Consider the following 25635-nt stretch of genomic DNA (forward strand, 5'->3'; position numbering starts at 1 on the left):
GTAATCTCTTTGGTTTTTTCTATTTATTTTAACTCATTTCGTTTTGTTTAATCAAATTTTCTTTTACAGCTTCACCTTACTTTTCTGTTCCGTCAAGACTGGTTACTGTCAAAAAAGGAGATGCGGCGCTGTTGCACTGTGATGTGAATGGAGACAAACCGATTAACGTCGTATGGTTACGCGGCGGTAAAACTGAACTCAATCCATCTACAAACTATAGAGTTAACGTTAAGCAAGATGTAACACCAGATGGGGTAAGCTCTCAAAATAGTATCGTAATACTAATAAAATGCTCACTACATTAATATTTGGCTTCCATTTTCTAAAGCAGCATAATATTGGTATACATTGTCAAGGGGATTTCTAGTTGCTCTTACCTATTGAAGAATGTCCACAATCCTCTAAACTGCATTAATTAACTGATCTACTTTATCTTAAGTTCTTTTACGATCACCATAACCTGTCATTGCACACCTCAGTACCTAATTTAATTCCAATCGAGTGCAACTTTTGAACTATTAAGTTGTACTTGTAATCGAATAGATTGTGAAAAATTAAGAATTTATGCGGAATGTTTTGTTTTAAGAAGTTATTTTATAGTAACATTGTACCCTTATACTTCTTATAGACTTATGCAGATAGCCAGAATCAGTTCAGAACATTTCTTCCTCTGAAAACCTAGTGGGGATTCAAATTTCAGCAACTTACGTCACTTTTTGAACATATAGAATAACAAACTAACCAATTCTTTTGCTAACCAAGCGATATATTTTATAGTATAATTGCTTTGAAGGAAACTCGATATATTGGGTTAACTATATTGTCAAATTCTGAGCTGAGAGGAAATGGCTGCATTTCTTTTCTCCATGCTCGGAAGGGGGTGCCGCCGCTCATCCGTATTTATAACAAATATTAAATATGTGCACCGTAGTACAGTATTTATGGATCTACAGTGTTCTCATACAGAAAACTATAATTTTGGTCTTCAACTATCTTCTTAGATGGTGAATTCCCCACACCAAAAGCCGCAGCTGACGTTCACGAAGCTTTATGATAATATCTGATATATTCTACTTATTACCGCTTTAGAGGTCGTGAATATCTGTTACTGGCACGTGGACTATTTTATTTATTACAAATAATGAGGCGACTTTGGAATAATCGGCCTGCTATTAGATCTGAACCATTTCAAGAGAACTTGTTCTTTGATAACACGTATATTTCTTACCGGGCTTACTAAGAATATAAAAACTAGCGAAATTCATCACATTTCTGCGGTTAGAACTCTGATGTTTATCATAGTCCTTCAAATAATAATACCCTTATCAAAAATATGTTGATTGTGGAGCTTGGCGATATCAAATTTAACTTTATATGAAAAACACACTCTATAGAGAAAGGTAGTCAGAGAAGCATCATGGAAAAAAGAGAGATTCGATTCGGTCCTGATATAGGCGCTGCTTTTCTGCAGGGCTTTATTTATACAGTCAATAAGTCGGAAACCTTCCAAAGAAATATTTCTTCCCCTTGCTTTCAAGCACCAAAACCTTCGTTGCTCAAATTTTCAATTCTCTATAAGTCGAAGCAAATAAAAGCTGTTTCTGTTCATATTTTCCCTCCATAACCGGAATAAATAAACTACGGATATGTATCTCGAATATAAAATTATTACCGCACGTTGTATCTCATTTTATTTACATCAATTTTGACCTCCACGTGAAAAAATTGATAAGCAATGAGTGTGAAAGGTGAATTGAAAATCTCGAGTCTTGCTGAAAAATTAAAATCAAAAAAGGAAACATATTGCGGAACAATTTGGTATACTTTTAAGTACTTTTTCGACGATCATGAAGAATTAAGAAGAATTAATAAAAAAAGTTGAGACTGGTTAAAGCTAGTCGTACAAAAGTTGGAAAGTTTCCTGTCTCGGAAGAGTACTCATTAAAGAGGTTTAAATAGTATCGTTATGAAGATACAAGCATTAGTGGGCCATTCTACAAGGAAAAGCTGAAATGTATCCGAAGTCTTTAGGATTTCATGATTTCAGAGCAAGCAATGGATGGCTGGAAAAGTTTGAGCGTAGGCATGGCCTGGTTTTCAAACAAGTTTGTGGGGAAAGTGCAAGTGTGAATCTTGCAGATGACCAAGCCGAAAACTGATAGGATTCTTAGTGATTACAAACTTGAAAACATACGTCTTCATTGAAGATGGAACGGGTCTATTCTTTAAATGTTTTCTTGAGAAAAATATAACTTTCAGAGATAATAAATATCATGGTGGAAAGCATAGCAAGGAACATTTAACACTTTTTTCTACACTCATGTCTGTAACGTGCGCTTTGAGAAGAAAACTTAAAACTTCTTGGTTTAATTAGATTACAAGCAAATTTTTATTTGCATAATAATTTTGCTACCATTTTCCTGTCTTTAGGAACGGTGTCTATCATTCCAAAGGGCTAGCCTGATTTGAGTTTCCAATATTAATAACTCACGATCAATCTAATTTTGCAATGTCATTTTATTGAAACTAGAACGTATAGATTGGTCGCACTCCGACTCCATACTGAATAAAAATATAAACATGAGCGCACCACAAAGGCGATGCTGCTCAAAAAAATGAACAAGATCGAAACTCGAGCGGTGCAACGTTGAGCGGTGATCTTTTGCATTGTGAACACATTCATTTAAAGTCTATAGCTAGAAAGATTTTTTAACACCATTGGAGTGGCATTGCTCGACGCTCACCGCTTGAGCGTTGCCAATGCAATTGATGGATGAGAAAAATTCTCGTATAGATGTATTACAAGCAATGCGAAAAAACTGTTTTACTCACTGTGGTTCTTCTTCGTCATCGATCAAAGAAATTAGAGATATTTCTCTATTACCTCCTGAAGCTTGGGCTTCAGTAGCGCCTGGGGTATGCTACGAAGACTTTATTATATGTGACGATGAAGTAATGACTGCTGGAATATTATCGGACGAAGAGATTCTTACTTCAGTATCTCAGAAATAAATGAAGATGACACAGAAATCTAAATAATGTAACATCTAATTGGTTCAGAGAGTAAAGAATAGCACTTAATACGTTAGTAATTTTTTAGAACAGATAGGTAACTAAGAAGAGAAAGAATTTGCTGCTCTTTGTACTCTAGACTAGACAATGCTTTAGATAAAGAGCAGTCATATTGAGAGCAAAAGAAATTACTTTATTTAATAAATTTTGAAATAAATATGTTTATTATCTATGTACTTTGAATTTTTATGTGTGTGTATTCGATTTTTTACTATCTGCTCAACTCCCTCCCTAACTCGAAAAGGGTTGTCACCTAATTCGAAATCCTCTATAACTCGAAATCTCTGTAACTCGATTTTTTTTGCCTTTCCCTTGGATTTCGAGTTATAGAGGTTCTACTGTACAACGAATTGCAACTTAGAGACGTCAATGCTTCTTGTTTCTTTTTATTTTTTGAAATATGAATTTATGTATCTGCATAGGTACAAAATAAACAATTCAAATCGCTTGTTGCGTAGGTAACGGAAGCCGATATTCGTAACGCTGCTCTGTTACCGCAATTGGCCTGTCAACGAATGATATATGTTATATTCTTACCTATTGAGAGCCCGCTTTCTCTTATACCATTTGGAAATGTTCTGCTTGATATGCTACAAATTATTTATTGACTATAACGCTCCAAATAAGAACTGACAAGAAGAATGTACGAGTTTATATTGCTATATTGGCATTGGATTCACACGAATTTCATCATAAATTTATTCTAAACTTTTCCAATACATTTCAATTCTAATCTTATTATTTATTAAGAAGAAATCAATCAATATTGAAAAAATAGTACATAAAAATCCTACTGATAAACGGTAATTTATTAATTAAAAAAATTATTTCCGAAAATGATTGTCGCACATAATTTGATCTGAGAAAATATTTTACTACAATAGGGAAATAACCCTTACGGTCGTGAAACTGAATTTTTCCATATATTCAGTTAAGAATTATTATTACTAGCAGTTTATGAGCTAATTAGTAAGATCAATTTATTTCATATTTTTAAAATGACAATTGTGTAATATGGTAGTCAACATACTACCAGTACAACTGTGATTAAACTCACATTATGTACTTAACTAATATATTTTATATAAAATAATTATTTACAATGAAATTTAACAAAACAGTTTTGATCTTTGTTTAAACACAAATAAAACTTACACTTATCACACTTTATTCTTGATCGACTTTGACAAGTTTCGAGACAACACATGTTGAGTTTTTTTTGGTTCTCATGAACTGGCCAATGATTGCAGCCATCAAATCGTTTGTGTTCACAAGAAAGTGGAGCATATCTAGCTTTCTTACAACTGGGTCTTGGATCTTCTTCTCCTACATCAGAGTCTTCACTATCTCTTTCCCTTTTTTTGTGCCACAAACTAAAAACTCTCCTAAACTTAAACGAAATTTCAAAAAATCCTTGATATCTTTGGACTTGAATTTATTCGTTACGCAATCATTTCTACATTCCATCCAGCTATTAACTAATAAAAAAGTTCTGTAACATTCAGTCATTTGGTTACAAATATCGACTCCGCCCATTTTCTCATTATAAATTTTATTCCAAAGGCACATATTTGTTTGTCACTTCTGAGATACTCCTCTGTCTATCCTCTTTTCATCTCTGAATCTTCTTAGAAGACACATCCTTTCATTCTGTTAGACATTATCGTCCCTGTACCTTCTACTTTTAACTCCAATAATTTATCAAACAAAGGTAATGTTGAAAAGTATCTGTCTAAAAAACTGAGCTTTCTTGTGGCAAAGTTTTTACTAAACGCAAAATGACTGACAGCCCTAAACCAAGCTCTTTCTTTTCCATTGGTATATCCTTGATAAACCTCAAAATCTAGTTGTTGTTAGAACAAAGTTTTTGAGGCCAACAGGCCTTGGCTTATTCTTTACAAACTGCCGCACTGGACAGCGCCCCAAAAATGGGATCATTTGTTCATCAATTGAGAAAGATCCCCCAATTAGCCTGACAACATCTTGTGTGTTTATAGAATCTGTCCCGATTCATTACATCGGCAATAATTGGGCAATAATTGGTAGTCCGATACTTAATGCTCCAGTAAAGATGAATTCTAGAAAATTTAAAACACCTCATGATAGCATGCATGCCAAAAAATTGTTTGATCTCTTCTAGAGTAATTTTTGGTTCTATCTCTTTGTCAGTTTGCTGTAAATGATATCTAGTTGTCATTTCTGCTTCAACTTCGAAAAAATCGTCATTTAAATATTTGCTGAAGTAACTCCAAGGACTTTGGCTACATTGACATTTGTTATATTTTTTGACCGAACTTTTACTTTAAATTTCATTTTAATCCATTTTAAATCCGATGAAGAGGTTTTTTTACTGACATTCGACGGACCTTGCTTTTCATCGTTCTACTTTCTTCAGTTTTTTTTCCGTCCGAGTTTTTTAGAAACAATTGATGGAGGTTTAAAAATATCGTCATTCTCATCACTGTCGACCTCAAAATCGGATACAATTTCGTCAAGCAGATCGTAGATTTTATCTGGATATGCATCATCTGATTTAGTTTTATCTGGGCCAGCTCCAAATCCCAAGCAGCAATAGTCTTTCATAGCCATCTATTCTCCGAACTTTTATATTACTTATTCTTAATGATTATATTATATTATTATTGATGGTTGTGATCAGGACAACTATATTACTAGGACCACATCTCTGAAGTAAAAAACTGTAAAAATAATTTGCTTCTGACGTTTTCCATCTTACGGTAGGTAGAAGATAGCTTCGAAGTAGTTGATTCTGTGGATTTTGGTGTTGATGGATTCAGTAGTTTTCCAGGTTATCCGTCTATTATGAGTAATCCAAGATAACTATTTGAATTGTGCGAGGTACCACGTAATCGTTTGGGTGAATATTTTGGGGGAAATTCACTTGATTGCTTTCTTCCATTAGAAAACTCTTCTTAGTGTAACTTGCCTACTGTCCCTTACTGTGAATTGCCATTGTTGATTACTGAGGGCCTTTTCTGCTGACTGAAGTTTCTTCAATGGAGCTGCTCTATTTACGAGACATTATCCATCTTACCAGGAGATTATTTTTTGGCTGTAGCCCGTCCCCGGCCTTGTAACGTGTTTTTGACCATAGACGATTAGTAAACTGGAGCCATGTAGAATCCGTTTAATTCTCTTTTTAGGCCTTTTTTGAGCTCTTCTCGGGTATGTAGTAGGAACAGGAAAATTGTAACAAATACCTTTGCAGAATAAAAGAAGTACGAAAATTGAATTGTAAGTATCGAACGAAACGATGCGAAGATAAGTGGATAGGACGGAGACGGGAGTTATAGACGACTGTTGGCAGAATTATTCTGGAGAATATCATATAGGTGATGCAAAAGGTTGCAATCTACATAAAGACAATACTGAGTCGGTGGAATCCCTAGCAATTATATCTTTACCTACCCTCCATATAAGAGTAAAAGGGAAAATTATACTAAAATGAGTCGAAAAATATGGAAAATTATAGAAATATTGTTTCTGAAAAGAAAGAACAAGGCTGCAAGTCATAATTTTCAAAATTCCATATCATAACTCAGGAACTAAATCATTTCCGTCTAAACTATGGCAGATCTCAGTTTCATAATATTATAGTGTCTAGAGTTGAAGATTCAAATTTATAATAAAAAGTTTTTTATTAGTTGACTAGATTCATTATTTCTCGAATAAAACACTAGAATGGGGGCTTTTACAAATCGTTTCAAATAAGTATTAAAAAAAGTGGAACTATATAAAAATATATGATGTGCTCGTTCTAACGCTCCGAGTTAACTACATGATTAAAACCGATTTATTTGCCTCCGGAAAATTGACATAACTTCATTATCATGTTTGACCTACATTATAAATTGAAAACCATTTTTCATTAAAAATTGGGTTGCGTACATTGGAAAAGCTTAATTCAACTTAGCACTTATTTATGAGATAGTTTTCCAATTAAAAATTTCATTTCCGGAACGTCACATCAAGTTTATTTCGCGTTGATAATGTTCGCTAAAAATATCTCAAATACAAGCACATCTCGTAAATGAAGAAATGTGAAAAAGTGCATCATCATTCTTTTCATTCAACATAGTTAGAGTTGAGGGTATTGTCCTGTTCACTAACTCGATAGAAAATTTAAATTGAAATACAAAAATTTAGATCGATGTACTACAAATAAAAAATTTGTTGCTTGAAGATTTTTAATTTTACATACTCTGTTAACGTCATATTAATTACAGTATGTTTCAATAAATGTGACCCCGTACAAATAACATCTTTTCTGGAACTAAATGTGCTCTTTTGAGCGTCAGAGTATTAGGATTTTAGTATTTACTCTCCCTTCATCCATATTCTCCACTACTGTATTGTTTTCCCTTGTCTTTCCTTTTCCTTTGTTTCTTATTGTAACCAAGTTTTTCTGGGTCTTCCTTTCCTTCTTTTATTATATCTTTTTGCTTCGGTCACTTTTCTTTAAACTTCAGTTTAAACATTTCATAACTTTTTTTGTTTCCTATTAGTTTCTGTTGGTTCCTGTTTGAGTTCCTCTAAAATTACCCTATTTCTAATTCTATCTATCCTCGTTTTCCCTGCTATTTTCCTCAATTGCTTTAACTCCGCTGCTACCATTCTATTCTGTATATTTTTGTTCATTATCTAAGATTCATTTCCATATATCAAAGTGGTTACAGTTGTAGAGTTGTATACTTTTGTTTTTATGTCTTCTCGTATGTCTTTGTTTCCGAAAAATGTCTCGGTAACAGCATAGTATACAGTTTAAATTCGAAATTTCGCTTAATAAATCTAATAATGAAAAAGTTATGTTCAATACTACTTGGTACGAGCCGTCTAACTCTATGAGAGTGACCCATAAAAACAAATTCAAACTATGTATCAGCTTCCATAACATATTCGTGAAAGTTTCATTGCAATGTTGCCAGTAGTTGCGGCAAAATTGTAAAAAATGTGTATATACATTTTTTTCTTCAACGCCTTTTATCTTGAATTCGTTACGAAAATTTTTTATTGAGCAAATCTCAAATATTTTTTATCTATCATAGAGACAGGACTTTTTTTAAACAGCTGTCTAGTTGATTTGTTTTTGAAAATGACTCAACTACCATTCTTTCACATTTCTTAATACTTACTCCCATTCACGGGTCTTCTATTGTCTTTATCTATATGTCTACTTCTCCTTCTATTTCTGCTATGATTACTAAATAGTGTGCATATACCAATTCGTCGATTTTGACCGGTTCTAGGTTTCTGTAGCCAATTATTGTCCCCAGCTGGTAGTTCTTTTCTTTTATTGCTTTTATCATCCTATTCCAGTATCGCTTTTCTCAACTCTACTCTGTTGTCGCAATGGTCCAATATTTTCTTCAATTTTTTCTATAAATTTCTTATCACACCAGCTCTAATTCTTCAAAAAGATTCTTATCCCCAAAAGGGTATTCGGTCTACTTTTTGCTAGTCCATAATTTAATTTTCTTCTACTCTATTGTGACTATGTTATTCTTACCAAATTTGTTGATTTATTTATATAAATCACTTAGAAACTGATTACAGATAAACCCAAGCTTTGTTAGTTGTCCATAGATTATTATTCTGCTTTCTATCTTTCTCATTGATATTGAACTGGGTGCATCTCCCAGTTGCGTTTATTTCTTCTTAGTATAACAAGATTATGAAACATAGGAAAATACTTTCTCCACTTCTTCTTCTTTGCGTTTCCTGACCGTAATCGTTGACATCGCTTCAAGTCCCTTTATTTCATTTGTTTACTGTTGGCGTTTTTTTTTCTTGTAGGCAATAAAGATTCGACAATCTTGACATTACTAAATTGAGGTTTAACGACTCATTCAATACGTAGTATAACCTTCATTCACTATATGCTGACTAAATATATCTTCAGTACCTTTTTATATTACACCTCTAATTGTATGATTACTGTCACCTTTCATCGCCTTCAATAAATTTTCCTCCAATTCCAACAGTTCAATTGCTTTATTTCCAGTTTTTTTCAAGTCAGATTCTCTCTCCAACTTTTCTTTTATATTGTTTATTTCCTTAACAAAGCCTTTCGAAATCCAGTACATTATCAAATATCACCTTGTACTTCTCGGTAACATTTCTAATAGCCTCAATAAACAAACCATCGAAAACAGTTTGGAGTTTACCGCGGCATACACAAGCTTATATGACAATCTCTTATTTATCCTTGCAAGTATAATGTAATCATTATAAATACAAAAAAGAGGAAATGTTTATACTGCTACTTTTTCCTTCAATTCAAAACCTTTATGTTCAACACAGTTTTTCCAAAGCTCTTGGCGGTCTGCTGATAGAACTTTTTGGTATCTTAAGGAGTTGCGAGTGGTATGATGCATTCTCCATAACGATTACTAGTTGTGGATTGTTAGGTAAAAGCTGTCCATTAAACAGCTTTTCAAATAACTCTGCTGTTATATCTTCATGATAATCAGCTGCACAGTTTTTAATTTTTTTAGCAGATATTAATAAAGCATTAGGCACGAACGCCTTCCGACAGCTTCGGCCAATAGAAATGTATTTGTATTCTCGATGTTTTCATATACTGGAAGTAAACGTTGTTTCTGGCATAACTGTTTTCTACAATTGATCTTGGAAGAGCTACACTTACAAGGATACCTCTTAGTTTTATGAATACAACTCAGTAAGGAAATTTATGAAGAGATAAATTAAAATGGAATAATAGAAATATGTCTGTTCTTTATCAACAGGACCAATCCCAGGGTATATTAATTGATTTAAAAACAAACGTTTTTGATTTGATTTGTGTGTGTACGTGTTAGACGATATGCTACAACGTTAGTTGCAGAAATGTTCAGCGGGTTGAATTTTAAACTTTTGATGAACAAAATTAAATTGACGCAAAACTAACAACATCGTTACGTTTCACATCAAATCGTTTTAAACGGATTACATATTCTGGGTTACGAATAGACCTCACCCGACTAACACATTTATATACATAAAATGTACGACCTAGATCTGAACAATGTAATACAACTTTGACTATAGAACATTGTGCGGTTGGCCCGGGTCGCAGCGATTGAGGAGTGGAATAATGGATGTTTGAAATGTTAATTCTCTCTAAAAATAAAAGAAAATTAAATGAAGTAAGTTGTATAAAATATTGGAGAACATTTAGACAAAATCAAAACAAAAAGTGCCACTATAATAATAATTATAATGCAATGGATTTGTTGACATTTTGAAACCGGTTCCGTTTGTTGAGTTGCCAACAGATCAATGGGACATCAACGTATTTTTTACATTTTGTGTGGTGAAGCGGTAACATTTCAATTCACACCTGAATTAAGACATAGACTGGCGGTTATAATGTGATGGTAACTGATATTGCCAAAAAATATAAATTGAATTTTTTATTTATGACCACACCGTTGAAATTAGCGCATTCTTTTAGTGGGACGAAGCTGTCACAAAGTTGTCTATTTTACGCGAAAAAATTATAACCACATTGGTAATTGCATTTTAATCGATAGTTTTTATGAAATAGTTAGCGAAAAAAAAATGTGTGGTAAAAATAATGGGTCATTCGACGTGTCAGACACACTAAATACATAAAAACAAGTAAGTTACTACCACACGGTTGATTCTAAGAAAATATACCGTAAAACATTTTTGCAATAACATGATAACCTTGTCGGATAATTTTTACGGGGCATACACGTAGTCGGTTATACTGAAATTGTCAATTTCCTGAAAATCTTTCATTTATTACCACAGATGTCAAGGCCCAAGGACTACTACCAGCTGCTATTCAATTAACGTTGGAATTTTCAAGGCACTTATGGGGTTGATTATTACTGCAAGCTTGGTTAATTACCTGGAAACAATAGTTTGTGTATACAGCGCAAACAAGTTATTTTTAGAAAAAAAAATACTGATACGTTGCTCAGAACTCAAACTAAATGGAATATCTTTTAGGTTAGAAAGACGAATATAATAAAGAATTTAATAAAAAGAACTATAAAGAAGAGCAGATAAAAATGCTACTAATATTCATTGACCTCGCGGCTGTTAGAAAAAAATAAGAGTCCCTATAGGTCTTATATAGGCCTTAGACCAAGAGGGATAGTTTAAAATCATTTTTGTGTGCACTTATCAAACACAATGAAGTCAAGAAAAAAATTATAAGTGTCTGTGCACAATAAATGAATATAGAAACTTGGAACCTACAAAAATTGAATAGACATGAAAGTTAATCGAAACAGCAAACGAAAAATTGCGACGTACGTGAAAGTGAAGATGAGACAAACACAATTAAAATGAACCGCTTTATAAACTAAAAGCAGAATTGTACAGGACTAGAAATTAACACACAAGATAAGTGACAAAACGCTAGCAATAAATGGAATAAACAATACGTATTTAAATTGGTAAGGACATATCAGTAGATACATAATAAGAAAAATAAGGGAGACAGAAAATAGCAATGTTCTTATTAGAACAAAGCTATAAGTTGATTTTATCCTTAATTAGATATTCATGATGAAGGTGATCTATAGATCAATATAAATATGCAAATTGTCAGTGTCAATATCATATTTTGATAAAGACTTCTCCAAAAATTATTAAAAAAACTAATTTTGAAACAGAAGAGAACTGAAATCAAGAACATTTAGATGCATTAATATATCAAAAGGTCTAAAAAATAAGAAATTAAAGAAATTTATGAATGCTCAAAGATTGAAATAAAACGTAGAAATTTAAGTGTAAAATTTTCATGAATTATGATTTCTGTTAATATACTCAGTTCGGAACTACCTTTTTTATATTCTGTACACATTTTTTTAAACTATTCTATATTCTTTGTAAGCTTCCCCTAATTTTAGTTTGAAAATATTCTCCATTTATTCAAAAAATGAAGATCTCATGTTGGCATCTACTAAAGGTTACTTGACGCCATGTTACTTAACATTTTGTTACTTGAGGCTGTAGTTTCTTTTTTGTCAACGTTCAGTATGGTCTCTAGAGACAGAAGTATATGTGTCCATTATCTCTATTCTCAAATTGATGAAATATCATGTGTTGTCATTTTAATTGTTGATAAACTCAGTTTTCTTTATATAATTTGATATGTTGGAATGCTCAAGTTTGTTTTGTTTGACAAAGTATATACGAGTATTTATAAATTGTTCATTATATATTTATAGAAGAAATGTTTAGTTTTGATACGTTCAATTTTTTATCTTAATTATTATTATTTTTCTATAAAAAATTTGAACTATTCTTTTTCATATGGGCCTCTATGATTGCCTCTTCAATGAAGACTAAAATTTTCATAGTTCCAAAAATATCTTAATTTATCTTTGTATCGAATAAACAATTATCGATGTTTGCAAAGCTATCTACAGAAATTAATATTAATAGCGATAATCAAAATACCTGAAACGTTGAATAATGGTATCAGGTCAAAGACCATCATGAATCAGAACAATGGCGAGAAGAATAGATCACTGACCGAAAAAGTGACATTCATACAATAAGCTCACTCTTTTTCGATCTACAGATCTTTAGAGAAATCTAAAGAATTCTCAGTCGAATTAACTATAGAAGATTTAACAAAGAGGTTTTTGATTATAAGAAGTATTGACCCTTCTGTCTCTGAAAAATTAATCAAAAATAAACGTTTTTATTAAACATTCCTAAGAAGTTCGCAGACAAAATGCCCAATGTAAAATGATAATTTCCACTTAAATACATAAATTTGGTAAAATATTTTTATATGATGAATATCGCTTAATTAGTTAGATCATATTACGACAAGAGTGGTACTTACCTAAGCCAATGAATTGGTACGGGTCGTGTGATAATGGCAAGATTATCTACTGGCAAGGCATTAATGATCCATTCCAATTATGTTGAAGGCGTGAAACTTGTTACTAAAGACTATTTAAATCCTGACGTAGACTCTATAACACTATATAACTTGGAGCAGCTTAGTTCTTTATTAAACGTGCAATAAAACCTCCTCCATATCTCTGCTAATCACATGATTCACTTAGATATTGTTAAAGCATGACAGTTCTTTAATATATCCCGAACGGATATGATGACCTCTAACTTCAATATGCTTTTAAGTTGTCACAGACAGAAAGGACCTACCGTTAAGAAAACATCTACAGAGATTACACGAGCCGAACACTTGAGTGGTTTGATATTGCTTTCCAACAGATATCACGTTGAATTTTCATTGTTAGATATTGTCAGGACCCGCGTCATCTTGGTAATCAGAATAATACTGTACAATTCAATTATTATGACAACATTCTATATAAAATATAATATTATTTACTCTGTAAAAGTCAATTTTATCTGAAAGTTTTATATAACAACATTTTATTAGAAAAAGAAATCCTGTTCATGAAATTGTTAAAAATTTTGTTATTTTGTCAACAATTACAAATTCCAAACCCAACTTAGACCGAAAACAAAAAAAGGTTGATAATAATTGTATATGAATGAATTTCAGACGAACAACCTTTCACAAACATTGACGAAAATTATAATTGTTTTATATCGCCTTTAGCTCCATAGGATTTTATTTAAAAATTCATGATAATATTGTACCGTTAATCTTTGTCATATTTCTTGAAGCTTGACTCGCATTTCTTCTTTTGATCTCAACGTCTTCTCTCAGATTATACCAACTACCTCGTTTTACTGGAACATAACAATTTGTAATGATTTTAAATTTCTTCACCATTGGTTAGGTGGAGCCCACGCCATAAAGCATATCAAAGATCAAGCTTTTAGTTTAAGACAATCTAGATAAAATATCTTATTTTTTTCAAGGAAGACTCTGTTACCTATGCAGGGTTTAAAACCACTTTAATAATTTTTGTTACAATGTTCCAAGTCATAATTCTGATGGGGTTGAGCTATGTGGAATTCTCAATACCATGGAAGAAACTTTGCACTGGAGGCACCAGCATTGATGGCATTTCGTAGATAAATGTATTCTTGAGAACGCAGTTTTGCCTAGTTCAACCTGATAAATGTCAATCGGTCAGTTTCAACTTGGTGGAAGAGACGCCGACATTTTAATATATGATTGTCCTCATTTTCCCGAACCATCAGTCTGTATGAATAATAATTCATTGAACTAACTTTCTTCTTAGTTTCGGAACCTGTAACTGGATTTATCATCTTCATTGAAAACTGATATCAATCTTCACCTTGCCCAAATAAGGTAGGATATTATAGGGCATTATATAATCGATGTATTTCGGACACACGCTGCACTTGATTGCTACGTCGATGTAAGCCAATACCTCGGTTTTGTAAATTTTCACCTACGACGACAATGGCAACTTCGTCAATTGTTGACGCATTAAAACGTCTCGCGTGTTCTTCTTCTGGCTACTTTTCAGCTTTGATGACAATTTTGGTGATTATCAGACAGCTTTGATTCAAAGCGGTCGTGAATAATGAAACCAATTCGTTATGCTGATAAAAAAACGTTTGGGCGTTCGACAATTGGTCTTTTCACCAATTTATTGTGTGCACAATGCTGATCGACTTTTCTTGCTGAATCGCCCATAGATTGCAAGAATAGAATACATTGCAAGAATATGTAGTCACTATTCGGTGTTGACAATACGGAACCTGTTAAATGATATATTTGACCCTGAATCTTGAAAGTTGGCATAATATTTTCTTGAATAACTTTTGTTGCACCAAATGATGTCATTTCAAAACAATTATTGCATTGCTGAATATGAGAAAATGTTCATAATCTGGCCCATTTCCGGAAACCAATGAATGTAATGGTTCTGGTGGCGGTACCAATAGTGTCAATTTGACTTGACCGCTCGCGCAAAACAATCCATAAGCTTAATTTTTAAACTTAAATGCCTTGCAATATTGACATACAACGTTCATTGGTCCAATTGTTGTAAACTGTATTCGATTTCTACGTTATAATTGAATGCAGCTCGATAGGGGTTAAACGCAACATTTGATTGTTGTTGATTTCAATTCCATCGATTCCGTTCAACTTCATTCGGCGCTTCGCGTTGCTCGTTAGTTTGACTTTCTCTTTTTTACCTTTGATTCGCAGCATTGCGAGTTATGCGACTTAATAACCGAGTATATCCGAGTATATCATTTGTTATGTTAGTAACGTTCATGTTGGTCTATCCAAACTTACCAAAATTCCATATTAAATTGAACTTTCGATATTAGGCGTAATTGCTCTGAACGAACCGTGATGTACACTAAGAAATTCAGTTTTCTTATATCCTTTTTGTGGGAAATAATGAATTAATTATTTCACATAAAATAACTCTAATCGAAGCATTTGTGTTAAACGACATTCAGTTTTTTTACATCCTTCTTCTTCTTCTTCTCCCTTGCACCTACAGTGCGTTGGCGATGATCTGATGTTCAAACATTTATTTATCCAGTACTAATTTTAGACTAGAGGTTAGTATTCTTAAAAAATATTCTTAAATTTCCTAATTTTTTAAATTTTTGCCCTCATAAGAACCTTCTCCTAACAATAACCAACAAAACAAAAAAAGAATAAAAATAAATTTAAGAGTGTTAATTAATTACAATCAACAATTTTCACAAGATTAACTGCGACTTCTCGTATTATGGTGTATTATTATCGAAACTAGTTCAACGCATAATTTAATTAATTGTTGCAGGTAGCTGCAGAGCTGCAAATATTAAATGCAGACGCCAAAGATAGCGGTGCATATTTTTGTCAAGCAAGTAACATGTATGGAAGAGACCAACAATTAGTTCAATTATTGGTACAGGAACCACCTGTTCCCCCTCAAAATGTTGAAGCAGCAATGATTGGCAGTAGATCGGTTAATCTTAAATGGCAGCACAAATCTGGTGACGCTCAGGAAGTTTTCAAATTTATTATCGAATATCGTGAGATGGATCGTAAGTTGATTGGTAATATGTAATTTATCACAATTTCTACTCATATTGTTCAATTCTTATATTATTATTATTGTTACTCATTTCTTCACAAGAATGCAAAATTTTTACACTCACTGCTTCAGAAAGTGACTAACAACTTACGATTTAAAGTCTAAGAAAATGATATTTTTTAAAGTATGTAACAAGAGCTTTAAAATAAAAAAGCTCTAGCACAAAAATTGAGCGACTTATGATCAAAATAAGGTCGGTTCCAACTTTTTTCTACGAAAAAATTTGTAAAAATAATCTCCTAACTACCCCCTAATGAAAATAGATGTTCACCCTCCTGTGATTTTCTTTATATATGTATTATCAATACACTAAAGAAGTTTGACAAATTTATAATGCGTAATTATAGAGTAATTGGAATTTATAGAGCAAACGATTTTTTCACAATTTCATACTATCCAATATATATGAGCTGAAATAAAAATTTTTCTTACAAAGTTTTCCTCTTATCCTATTGATTCCTCCAATCTTCAATCTTATTTTAATTTGCAATGATATTTATATCTACAGGTTCCTGGCACCAAATAGAATTGACAGATTCTCCACTTCCTTTCACTGCCCTGGTAGAAGACTTGAAGCCAGCTACAAAATATACTTTCCATATAATAGCTGAAGGACCAGCTGGTAAAAGTTCACCTAGTGAAGATCTAGTGTTAAGAACAGAACCTCAACGTCCAGCTGGTCCTCCATTAAATCCTGGCACGAGGCCTATTTCTTCTACAGAAATTTTAGTGACTTGGTCGCCACCATTACCGGAATTGAGACATGGAGATATACAGGTAAACAGAATATTATACCCTATATTGTATACAGTTGTTTTTGATATATCAATTAAGTATTGAGTAATATATTTCTGGAACAGACATTTTTTCTATCAACTGTACAATCTGGTTTATGGAGAAAATATAGTAGTTCAATAATAAATTGATTTTTTTTTATTTTTTCATTGCTCTTGATTATTCTGAACGTGTCTCTAAATCTCAATTTTATTCTTATAACTTTCTTCACTATTCTATTAATTATGCAATTTAGGCAGCAAAATTATATTAATTAGGAATTGATTCTTAATTTTCATTCCCACCAATTCAACTTTTCGCTATTTATACCATTTCTCCAATTAAATGCACTATAATATTCTATTTTTCTACCTACGATCTTTGATTGCTCTTGTATCTATGGTTTATTTTATTTTAGTCCTCTGCAGATCTTTCTATTGTTCTGTTGGGATCAATTGGTATACCTCAAAGATCCATATATTTGCTCGCATTCTCTTTGTCATCTGTAAAATTCCGTTTCATAATCGCTCTCCTCTAAATTCACTTGATTTCACACTCGATTACATTGGATGAAGTTAATACTCTTTGTTCTACCTAAATTCATTAATCGTTATCCTTGCAAACTAGTAATCAGCTTCTTGTTCACATCTCTAGTTTTCTCCTTTCTACTATTCCTGTGCATACATTCATATTTCATTCCCCCATTTTTTGTATTATATTCTTTTTCTTCTAGCCCTTTTAAAATTGTTCATAAGATAGTTTATGCAGTTATAAGAAAGTTTGTATGTGAATTGGGTATACCTTCCCTGGTTTGTGACGAACTATAGTATAATTTTTTTGAGTTGAAACTATACTCTATATCGTTGGTATATGGTGACGAATTGACGTGGAGTATACAAGTTATCCCAGCCAAAACTCTACTGCAAATAGCTTCAAATAGTGTCGTACTAAAGAACGTTCATAAACAATATGACTTCAGTAATTACGGATTATTTCTCTCTCAGTTGTATAGGTTAGTTAGGTTAGGTTATTAATGTTAACCTCACCTAATGTAACCTAACATAACCTAACCTAATCCAACATTAAATTTAAAAGGGTAAATATGATAGGCGAAGTTATATAGGCTTGAAGCTATTTGAAATAGTGTTCGTCACAATTAAGATTTAAATATAATACTTCAAAATGGAGAAAACAAAGGTATAGAAACTTATGAACTTTACTAAGAAATACAACTTCTTGTATCCAATTCACCAAGCTCCATTAGAGACGCCAATACAGAATTACAAATAAATTGGAAGGCATCTACGAAGATGGTCTCAGAAGTACCTGGCCTGGCCTAGATATGGCGGTAGTTGATTGAAAAATACAACTGTTATAGAAAGTACACCATCTATACACCACCTGAAGACACCACGTTGTTTGGCTGCCATCAATATTGAACGTTTTCAGTGAATATGTAAAAAAATTGTCATCGTTATACGGTAGAATAGTTTTATTTGAAAGGCAAGAGCTCAATCATTATAAAAGTTGAACTAGATTCTACACTGGGTGAGACTGCTCCTTCATTATCAACAGAAAAATATCGGGTAGCGGAGTTTAAACGAGGCTGTACGACCTGCGAAGACCAGCTACGCAGTGGTCGACCAAATGAGGTGACGACTCCAGAAATATTGGAGAGAATATTGGAGAAAATCCACAAAGTGGTACTGGATGAGCATCGACTGAAACTGCGCGAACTAGCAGACATAGTAGGCATTTCAAAAAGGGCTGTACATTGCGAATTAACTGAAAATTTGGACATGAGAAAGCTGTGCGCAAGATGGATGCCGTGTTTGCTCACAATGGAACAAAAACAGCGTCTTGGAGATGTTTCCCTCGAGTGTTTGGCATTGTTTCACAGAAATAAAACCATATTCTTGCGCCGTTTTAAAACCATGGAGGAACATGAGTTCATCAATTCACACCCGAAACAAAAGAACAATCGAAACGATGGACTGAAAAGGAAGAACCCGCTTTAAACAGGGCAAAGACTGATCCGTTATGAGGCAATGTCATGGCGTCGGTTTTTTGGAATGCGCGTAATTCATTGATTATTTTGAAAAGGTAGAAACTATCAATGGCTAGTATTATGCGAAATTATTGGAACGTTTGATCGCAGAAATAAAATAAAAAGACCGTATTTGGCTAAGAAGAAAGACGATGCACCAGCTCACACATCCGTTATCGCAATGGTTAAAACTAATGAATTAAAGTTTTAATTGGTACCTCATGCACCCTTTCCGTCAGATTTTATCCCCTCGGATTATTTTCTGAGTCCAGACTTGAAAAAATAGCTCGGTGGTCAAAGATTTTCCAGCAATGAAGTGGTGATGTCGGCATTTAAGCTTGTCGATTCTTATTATAAAAAGAGTATCGAACTTTATTGAAAATTGCTGGGAAAAGTATTTCGAGCTAAGAGGAGATTACGTTGCGTTGTTTTTTCAAATTTTTGTTGGGCCAAATACTTCTGACACCATCGTATAAACAAATTTAAATTGTTATTGGAATTATATTGACAATGTCTTTTTAAGAATTATTATCATCAAGACAAAACGAAAAACCATCAGCAACATCTAAGATTTTCCAAAATGAAGAAATGTTCAATATTATATATTCAATATTATGTTCAATATTATGAACAAAAAAACTAATTTGAATTCACGCATAACTTGAAATTGTAATTGGTGAAAACAAAAAGTATCGTAGCAAATGTGATTTTGAGAGAATAGACAGATAAAAAACTGTATATGCAGCACGAGGACAAAATTTGAAACGTGTGAAATACACAAAAAACATTTGATTATTTTGATTACAGGGTTTTAATATAGGATATCGCACTGCCAGTATGGGAAGTTACAACTTCACCTCAATAAACGGTGATGGGGAAGACGGTGGCGAAATATTATTAAGTGGACTACAGAAGTACACTCGGTATACAATTGTGGTTCAAGCATTCAACGAAGTAGGGGCTGGGCCACTCTCGGAGCCCGTGACAGCACAAACGATGGAGGACGGTAAGTATCATTTCTTACAATAGATTGCAATATTTCTATTTTATTTATATTGTCGTTTCGGTATAGGAAACTAAATACCCGACGTAGAATACAACGTTAAAGGAAGATATAAATTTTATTTATTCATTGAAGAAAAATTAAACTTTTCTTTTGTATCAACTTTTTTAGGTTAATGCTAGCGGGAAAATACTTCATTGGTGGGATCAAAGTCGTGCTTTTCCTCCTAGTAGAGCGGGTAGTAGACGTTCTGTTACTTCTTTAATTAGTAAACAGTTTTCATGGAAGACAACATTCAAAGTCACTACAAACAATTTCTTCTTCAATGTGGATTTCATTAGTTTCAATAGTAGTACCTTTGGATTTTCTACATCTAGAATTTGCGATCTTGAGTTTTGAATAGTACAATTTATTTTCAGTACCTAGTATGGCGCCCGAAGATGTGAGATGTGCTGCTCTTACATCACAATCTCTTCAGGTTAGCTGGCAACCACCTCCTACTGAGCACTGCAATGGTCTACTTCAAGGTTACAAATTAACCTACGAACCAGTTTTGGATGATACCTGGAGAGGTGAGTAAAAAATACTACTTAGTTGTATCAGGATTACTACAGTTCATTCCATATATTTCAATTCTATAGGAAGCATACTAAAATTTTCAGTCTTTTCAAGTCTTATTCCTCTTTCTAACTTAACACACTATTTACTAGTTCAACATTGACCAACTCATTGAAGACGAAAACGTTATTGAAGCGCGCATCAGATATTACAGTAGTGTTTTCAGTATTCTGATTTTAGTTGACAAACTCTACAAGTTTTGGGACTAACTTCACGATTAAAGTGTTTTAAACAGTCACAATTTTGTCTTCTTTGGTTACTAGCTCAGTATGAAAACATTATTCTCGCGCACTAGCTTTCTCAAAACTTTTATTTGCTATTCATCGCACATTAAACCAGTTTTTCACGCAGCTGTGAAAAACTCATTTCTGCTTTTGCCACTAATCATTTTTTCTGGACCCACGCCCACTGTAGGCTAGTGGTTCGATGCTCTAGAGGAAGTATTGACACTCTTGGGAGACTTTCTACATCTAAAGCTTATCGATTATGATTTTCTTACTGTTGTTTTGTATTGTTTATTTGTGAAAACTCTACTGACTTTCTAATTTACAATATATACAATTGTATAAAATTCTAAGCAGTCCAATTTTTTTATATACGAAACTCATGATTTTATTTGTCTTGGCTTCATTTCGCGAAAATTTTTTTAACAGCCACGACGAAAGTTGACATCTGAAGAAGAGAATAACGATTTGCCTACGCTAACAATGTGTTAATTCTACCTAACCCACTAATAACATAATGTTAAATTAACGATTTTCCTCAATTAATACTATACAATTAAACTCCTCATGTCTAATTTTGGTAAACAAAAATAATTTCCAAGATAGATATTGACAATAAGCAAATTGAAATAACTTAATTGTTGCCATTTATCATGTGATAATGTACGCTTCTATGAAACTGGAAATCGATAATTACATTCCCATACTCGACAGCCGTGTTTAATTCCTTTTAAAATTATGTATCGAGCGGAATTAAATTGAAAGTTTCGGAATCCATTAATTTTGTTTTAAAGAATTATTAAAACCAGAATGAAACATACTAAATGAAATATGCAGCATATTGTTACATGTTTGAAATTGTACAATTTTTTACTACTGAATATTTCGAAAATGAAAGGACCCTTTATTATGACAAAAGGTATTTGTATGATAATATAAATTATAGAGGATGCTTGATCTGAGAATTCATGCCCATATATTTTGGAGAAAGATCTATCTAAGAGCGTCGATTCAATTTCAATAGTGAATCTAGTACACATATTTTATAGTATAAAAATTCAATTAAATTCTCTGTACTTATATCAGAAGTAACGTTTTTGAAGTAAACACTACAAAACAACAATAAGAAAATCATAATCGTTAAATTTTCTATGTAGAAAGCCTCCCAAGAGTGTCAATACTTCCTCTAGAGCATCGAACCACTAGGCTACAGTGGACGTGGGTTCACAAAAAATGATTAGTGGCCAAAGCAGAAATGAGTTTTTCACAGCTGCGTGAAAAACTGGTTTAATGTGCGATAAATAGCAAATAAAGGTTTTGAGAAAGCTAGTGCGCAGACACGACTAAGAAATATCACACGATATGAATCTTACTGAACATGTGTGGCATTAGATGACTGAAGCTAATACAGAGTTTTTAATCAAGAATATTTTCATACTGAGCTAGTAACCAAAGAGGACAAAATTGTTCCTGTTTAAAACACTTTAATCATTAAGTTAGTCTAAAAACTTGTAGAGTTTCCATGTGCTAGATATATTTACCAGCAACATTCACTAACTGCCATTTTATTTTCGATCGTGCATTTGTATTCTTTCTTTCTGGAATCATCCAAGCTTTTTCCTTTACCACCCTGTTATCTACCATATTTTTCTGATGCTTTAACCATTGTATCCGCTTGAATCGGATTAGCCCGGGTTCTACGTCCGTAGAGTACAGTGGGCATTATCACCCGGGTGACCACAGAAAATTGTATAGAGATCAACTTCTGGAATATTTCTGCCGTGTTTTTTTAGCGTGTGTTGATGCGTTGTACTCGATACGACTGGAAGTTTACTCGATTCATTCTATTATTTGTTAATAACAACCAGTTGAATAGTAATCTAACATTTTAATATTATCTTAATAATCTCGATTTAGGAACTGATGATGAAACTACTAAATGCATTTTATTTGGTATCTGGGAATAGAAAAATTAGTTTATTAAAAAAACATTAAAAATCTGGTTTGTTATTTTCCAAACTTGCAGACTGCAAAAGTTAATTCTCTTAGCTTCATAATAACGGGAAAACTTCAAACAGTTTAAAAATGTTTTATACATTTAATATATCTAAATACGTTATAATTATTGAAATATTATGTTCAACTATGTTAGGAATAAATTTCGACTTGTTACTAGGAATAGAAGGCTCTTACTATGGGTTGAGCCTAGACGTTTACTGCCGAATCGTCAGGCGAGGCATTGTAATATGAGCGAAACAATGAGCATCCTAATCTAAACTATAAATTATATTTTCTTTAAGCGTAAACATAATTTATGTTATATGTAACAAGAAGCCATTGTTCATATATTCAATATTTATTGATATATCTAAATAAACCTTATAATGTGTGCTACTTTGTTGATATAAATGTTCAAATATTGAAATTTACTATTTTGAATAGTTATACGGAGATATACATTGCAGTCCTTGTGAAAATTTCCCCGTCGAATATTGTAAACGTCAAATTTATTGAGTATTAAAACGATAGTTTCTTCCTACTCGATTAAGTACTCATGATAGAAAGCTGTAATCATTTTTTTAATATCACAGCATTATTTTCACGTCATCTACTCACTCCCAAATATTTTGCATCAAGTCTAGGAACACCCTATATGAGTTTATATTGTATTATCTATTTTATTGTCGTACCAAGAAACCACACAAACATCTACTCCATCCACTTTGTAAACTTGTGCGATAACTGTGCCTCTACTCATTTTTTTCATATAAGATTCTTTAGCAAACAGGAACGAGAGCAAACAGTACTAAGATGTAAAATGTCTTCTTTTCTTAAATAAAACAGTAATGGAACACTGGTAAACCAGTTATCGCAAAATGCTTTGTAGCTTTGATTTCTTGGTACTGACTCTGTGAACTTCACAACTACATTTTGTGGTTTCTTGGGGCTCTTTTGTTTTAAAGTTGATGGAGTTTTGGTTGGTATGATTTGCAAGGTGCTCATCTTTAGGAACAAGAAGGTATATCTCTTTTACTTTTCCAAAAATGGGCTAATTTTCAAAAGTTTGCCAGGTTCATCGTGCTTTCATTTCATCAAAGCGTTTGCACCTCATTATTTGTGTTACTGCAGGACTGTTCAAAGTAGTGTTCCAATAACTTTTTGTGGATGGCAAATGTACTACAGATATGTAAATACAAATTCCAATGAATATATTTATCACTTCATAAATGATATTTTGTGGTTTATCAGGTCTACTTGGAATCGTATATTTAATTTTTTTCCTACACTTTCTTTTGTATTTTCTACTGCTAGGTTGGAGAGGAAAATATCCAAACAATCGATTTCCTCAAATATATCTCCTCCTTCGACATAATCATTTTGGTCAGTCTCTTCTTCACTACTTTCTTCAACAGGAACTCCCGTTTACTGCATCGTCTGACAAATTTTTATCTTCACTCTCGCATTTTAGAACCTTGACAGTTTTGATACCATAAAAATTGGATCCATCTAAACAAGAAATGGGATAAAAGCTTTTACTGCAAATTGTTCCGAATATGAAATAATTAAACAAAGAAAAACTCGGAGAGTTTGGGAGGTATTTCTTTGCAGGAATCGAAATAGGAATCACTTGCCTTATAATGAATAAATTTAGTTTCATCAAAATCTTACTTTTCAAGTAGTTTTTGACAACCACAACTTTGCGAATAATTCTTCGTAACAGGTGTAAACAGTCAGGAAAACTGAATTTGACCTAACTCACAAAATAAGCTTCAGATGGCGGCAATAGTTCTCGAACGTCGAGAAGCGAGTGAGCAAAATATAGAACAAAATTGCTTTTACACGATTCTAAACCAATTCATCTATTTGAAAATAAATAAGTTGGAAAGAGTGTGTTCTAAATTTGGCACAGTACGCGGTTGGGAGTTAATTTTATATGTAAAATGTAAGCGCTTCTTTTTAACGCAGACAAACTATACCTATTTTGTAATTCTGTGTATTTCTATACTTCAGTGATCTGAATCCAGATTATCTATGAATCCAATATATAGAGTATAATTTGCACAAACGTTTGCTAATACTATAATTTCGCTCTTTCCAATTATTCGAATCAAATTGAATTTATCACAAAAGCCTAAGAGATTACGATCGTTTCAGGTAATGACGAAATGGAGACAAGGAAAACAACTGCTCTGACGACCGTAATAACGGGATTGAGAAAGTTTACAAATTACAGTTTACAAGTCCTGGCGTTTACCAAAGTTGGAGACGGAGTTCTAACAACACCTTCATACTGTCACACCGAAGAAGATGGTAAGAGACAATTTAGTGTAAACCTTAAATACACATTTTAACCGGTTGCGAAAGTTTTTATTGCGATTTGGAAACCGCACAAACGAACTAAATTGTTGAATCGTTGCTTAGAAAAGCGACTAGTAAAAACTCGTTTGCATGAATATCTGAGAAGATTTCAATTTCAAGTTTGAAATTTAACTTCATAAGTAATTTGTAGTAAATTATTTCAAAGTTAACAAGAGTTGATTGTTTCTAAAATTTGATTTATATTTATAGTCTATATTATGAGTTGAATGTAGTGAAAAGTAATTGGTAAGTAAGTCAATATACAGGGTTCTTGTGAATTTTTTTCTTCAACAAAATTTTGTCAATTCAATATATCAAATATCTGTAAATTTAGGAAAATTTGTAGTGATATTATCATTCATATTCGCTGGTAAGTTTTTTCTTAAATCTTTTTAACGCTGCTTTTTTATGATGCTCACAACATTCCAGTAATTTTTATTAATTTCCTTTTGTTTTAAAAAATTTCGTATTTTTCGTGTAAATTCGTTTTTCCTATTTGTTCGGGGAACACAC

General features: G+C 32.7%; 1 protein-coding gene across 3 annotated transcripts in view; it reads left to right on the forward strand.

Moving 5' to 3' along the window:
• Positions 1-25635, forward strand: part of LOC130449318 (cell adhesion molecule Dscam2) — a 241842-nt gene that overhangs the window by 186698 nt on the left and 29509 nt on the right. For all 3 annotated transcript variants that reach the window (XM_056787055.1, XM_056787058.1, XM_056787056.1), the window contains exons 15-20: positions 70-254; positions 15801-16047; positions 16606-16874; positions 19726-19924; positions 20341-20493; positions 24919-25074. In XM_056787055.1, coding sequence (XP_056643033.1) covers positions 70-254; positions 15801-16047; positions 16606-16874; positions 19726-19924; positions 20341-20493; positions 24919-25074 — 1209 coding nt within the window. The remainder of the gene's footprint in view (positions 1-69; positions 255-15800; positions 16048-16605; positions 16875-19725; positions 19925-20340; positions 20494-24918; positions 25075-25635) is intronic.

This window comes from Diorhabda sublineata, chromosome 10 (assembly GCF_026230105.1).
Source record: "Diorhabda sublineata isolate icDioSubl1.1 chromosome 10, icDioSubl1.1, whole genome shotgun sequence".
Lineage (NCBI taxonomy): Eukaryota > Metazoa > Arthropoda > Insecta > Coleoptera > Chrysomelidae > Diorhabda > Diorhabda sublineata.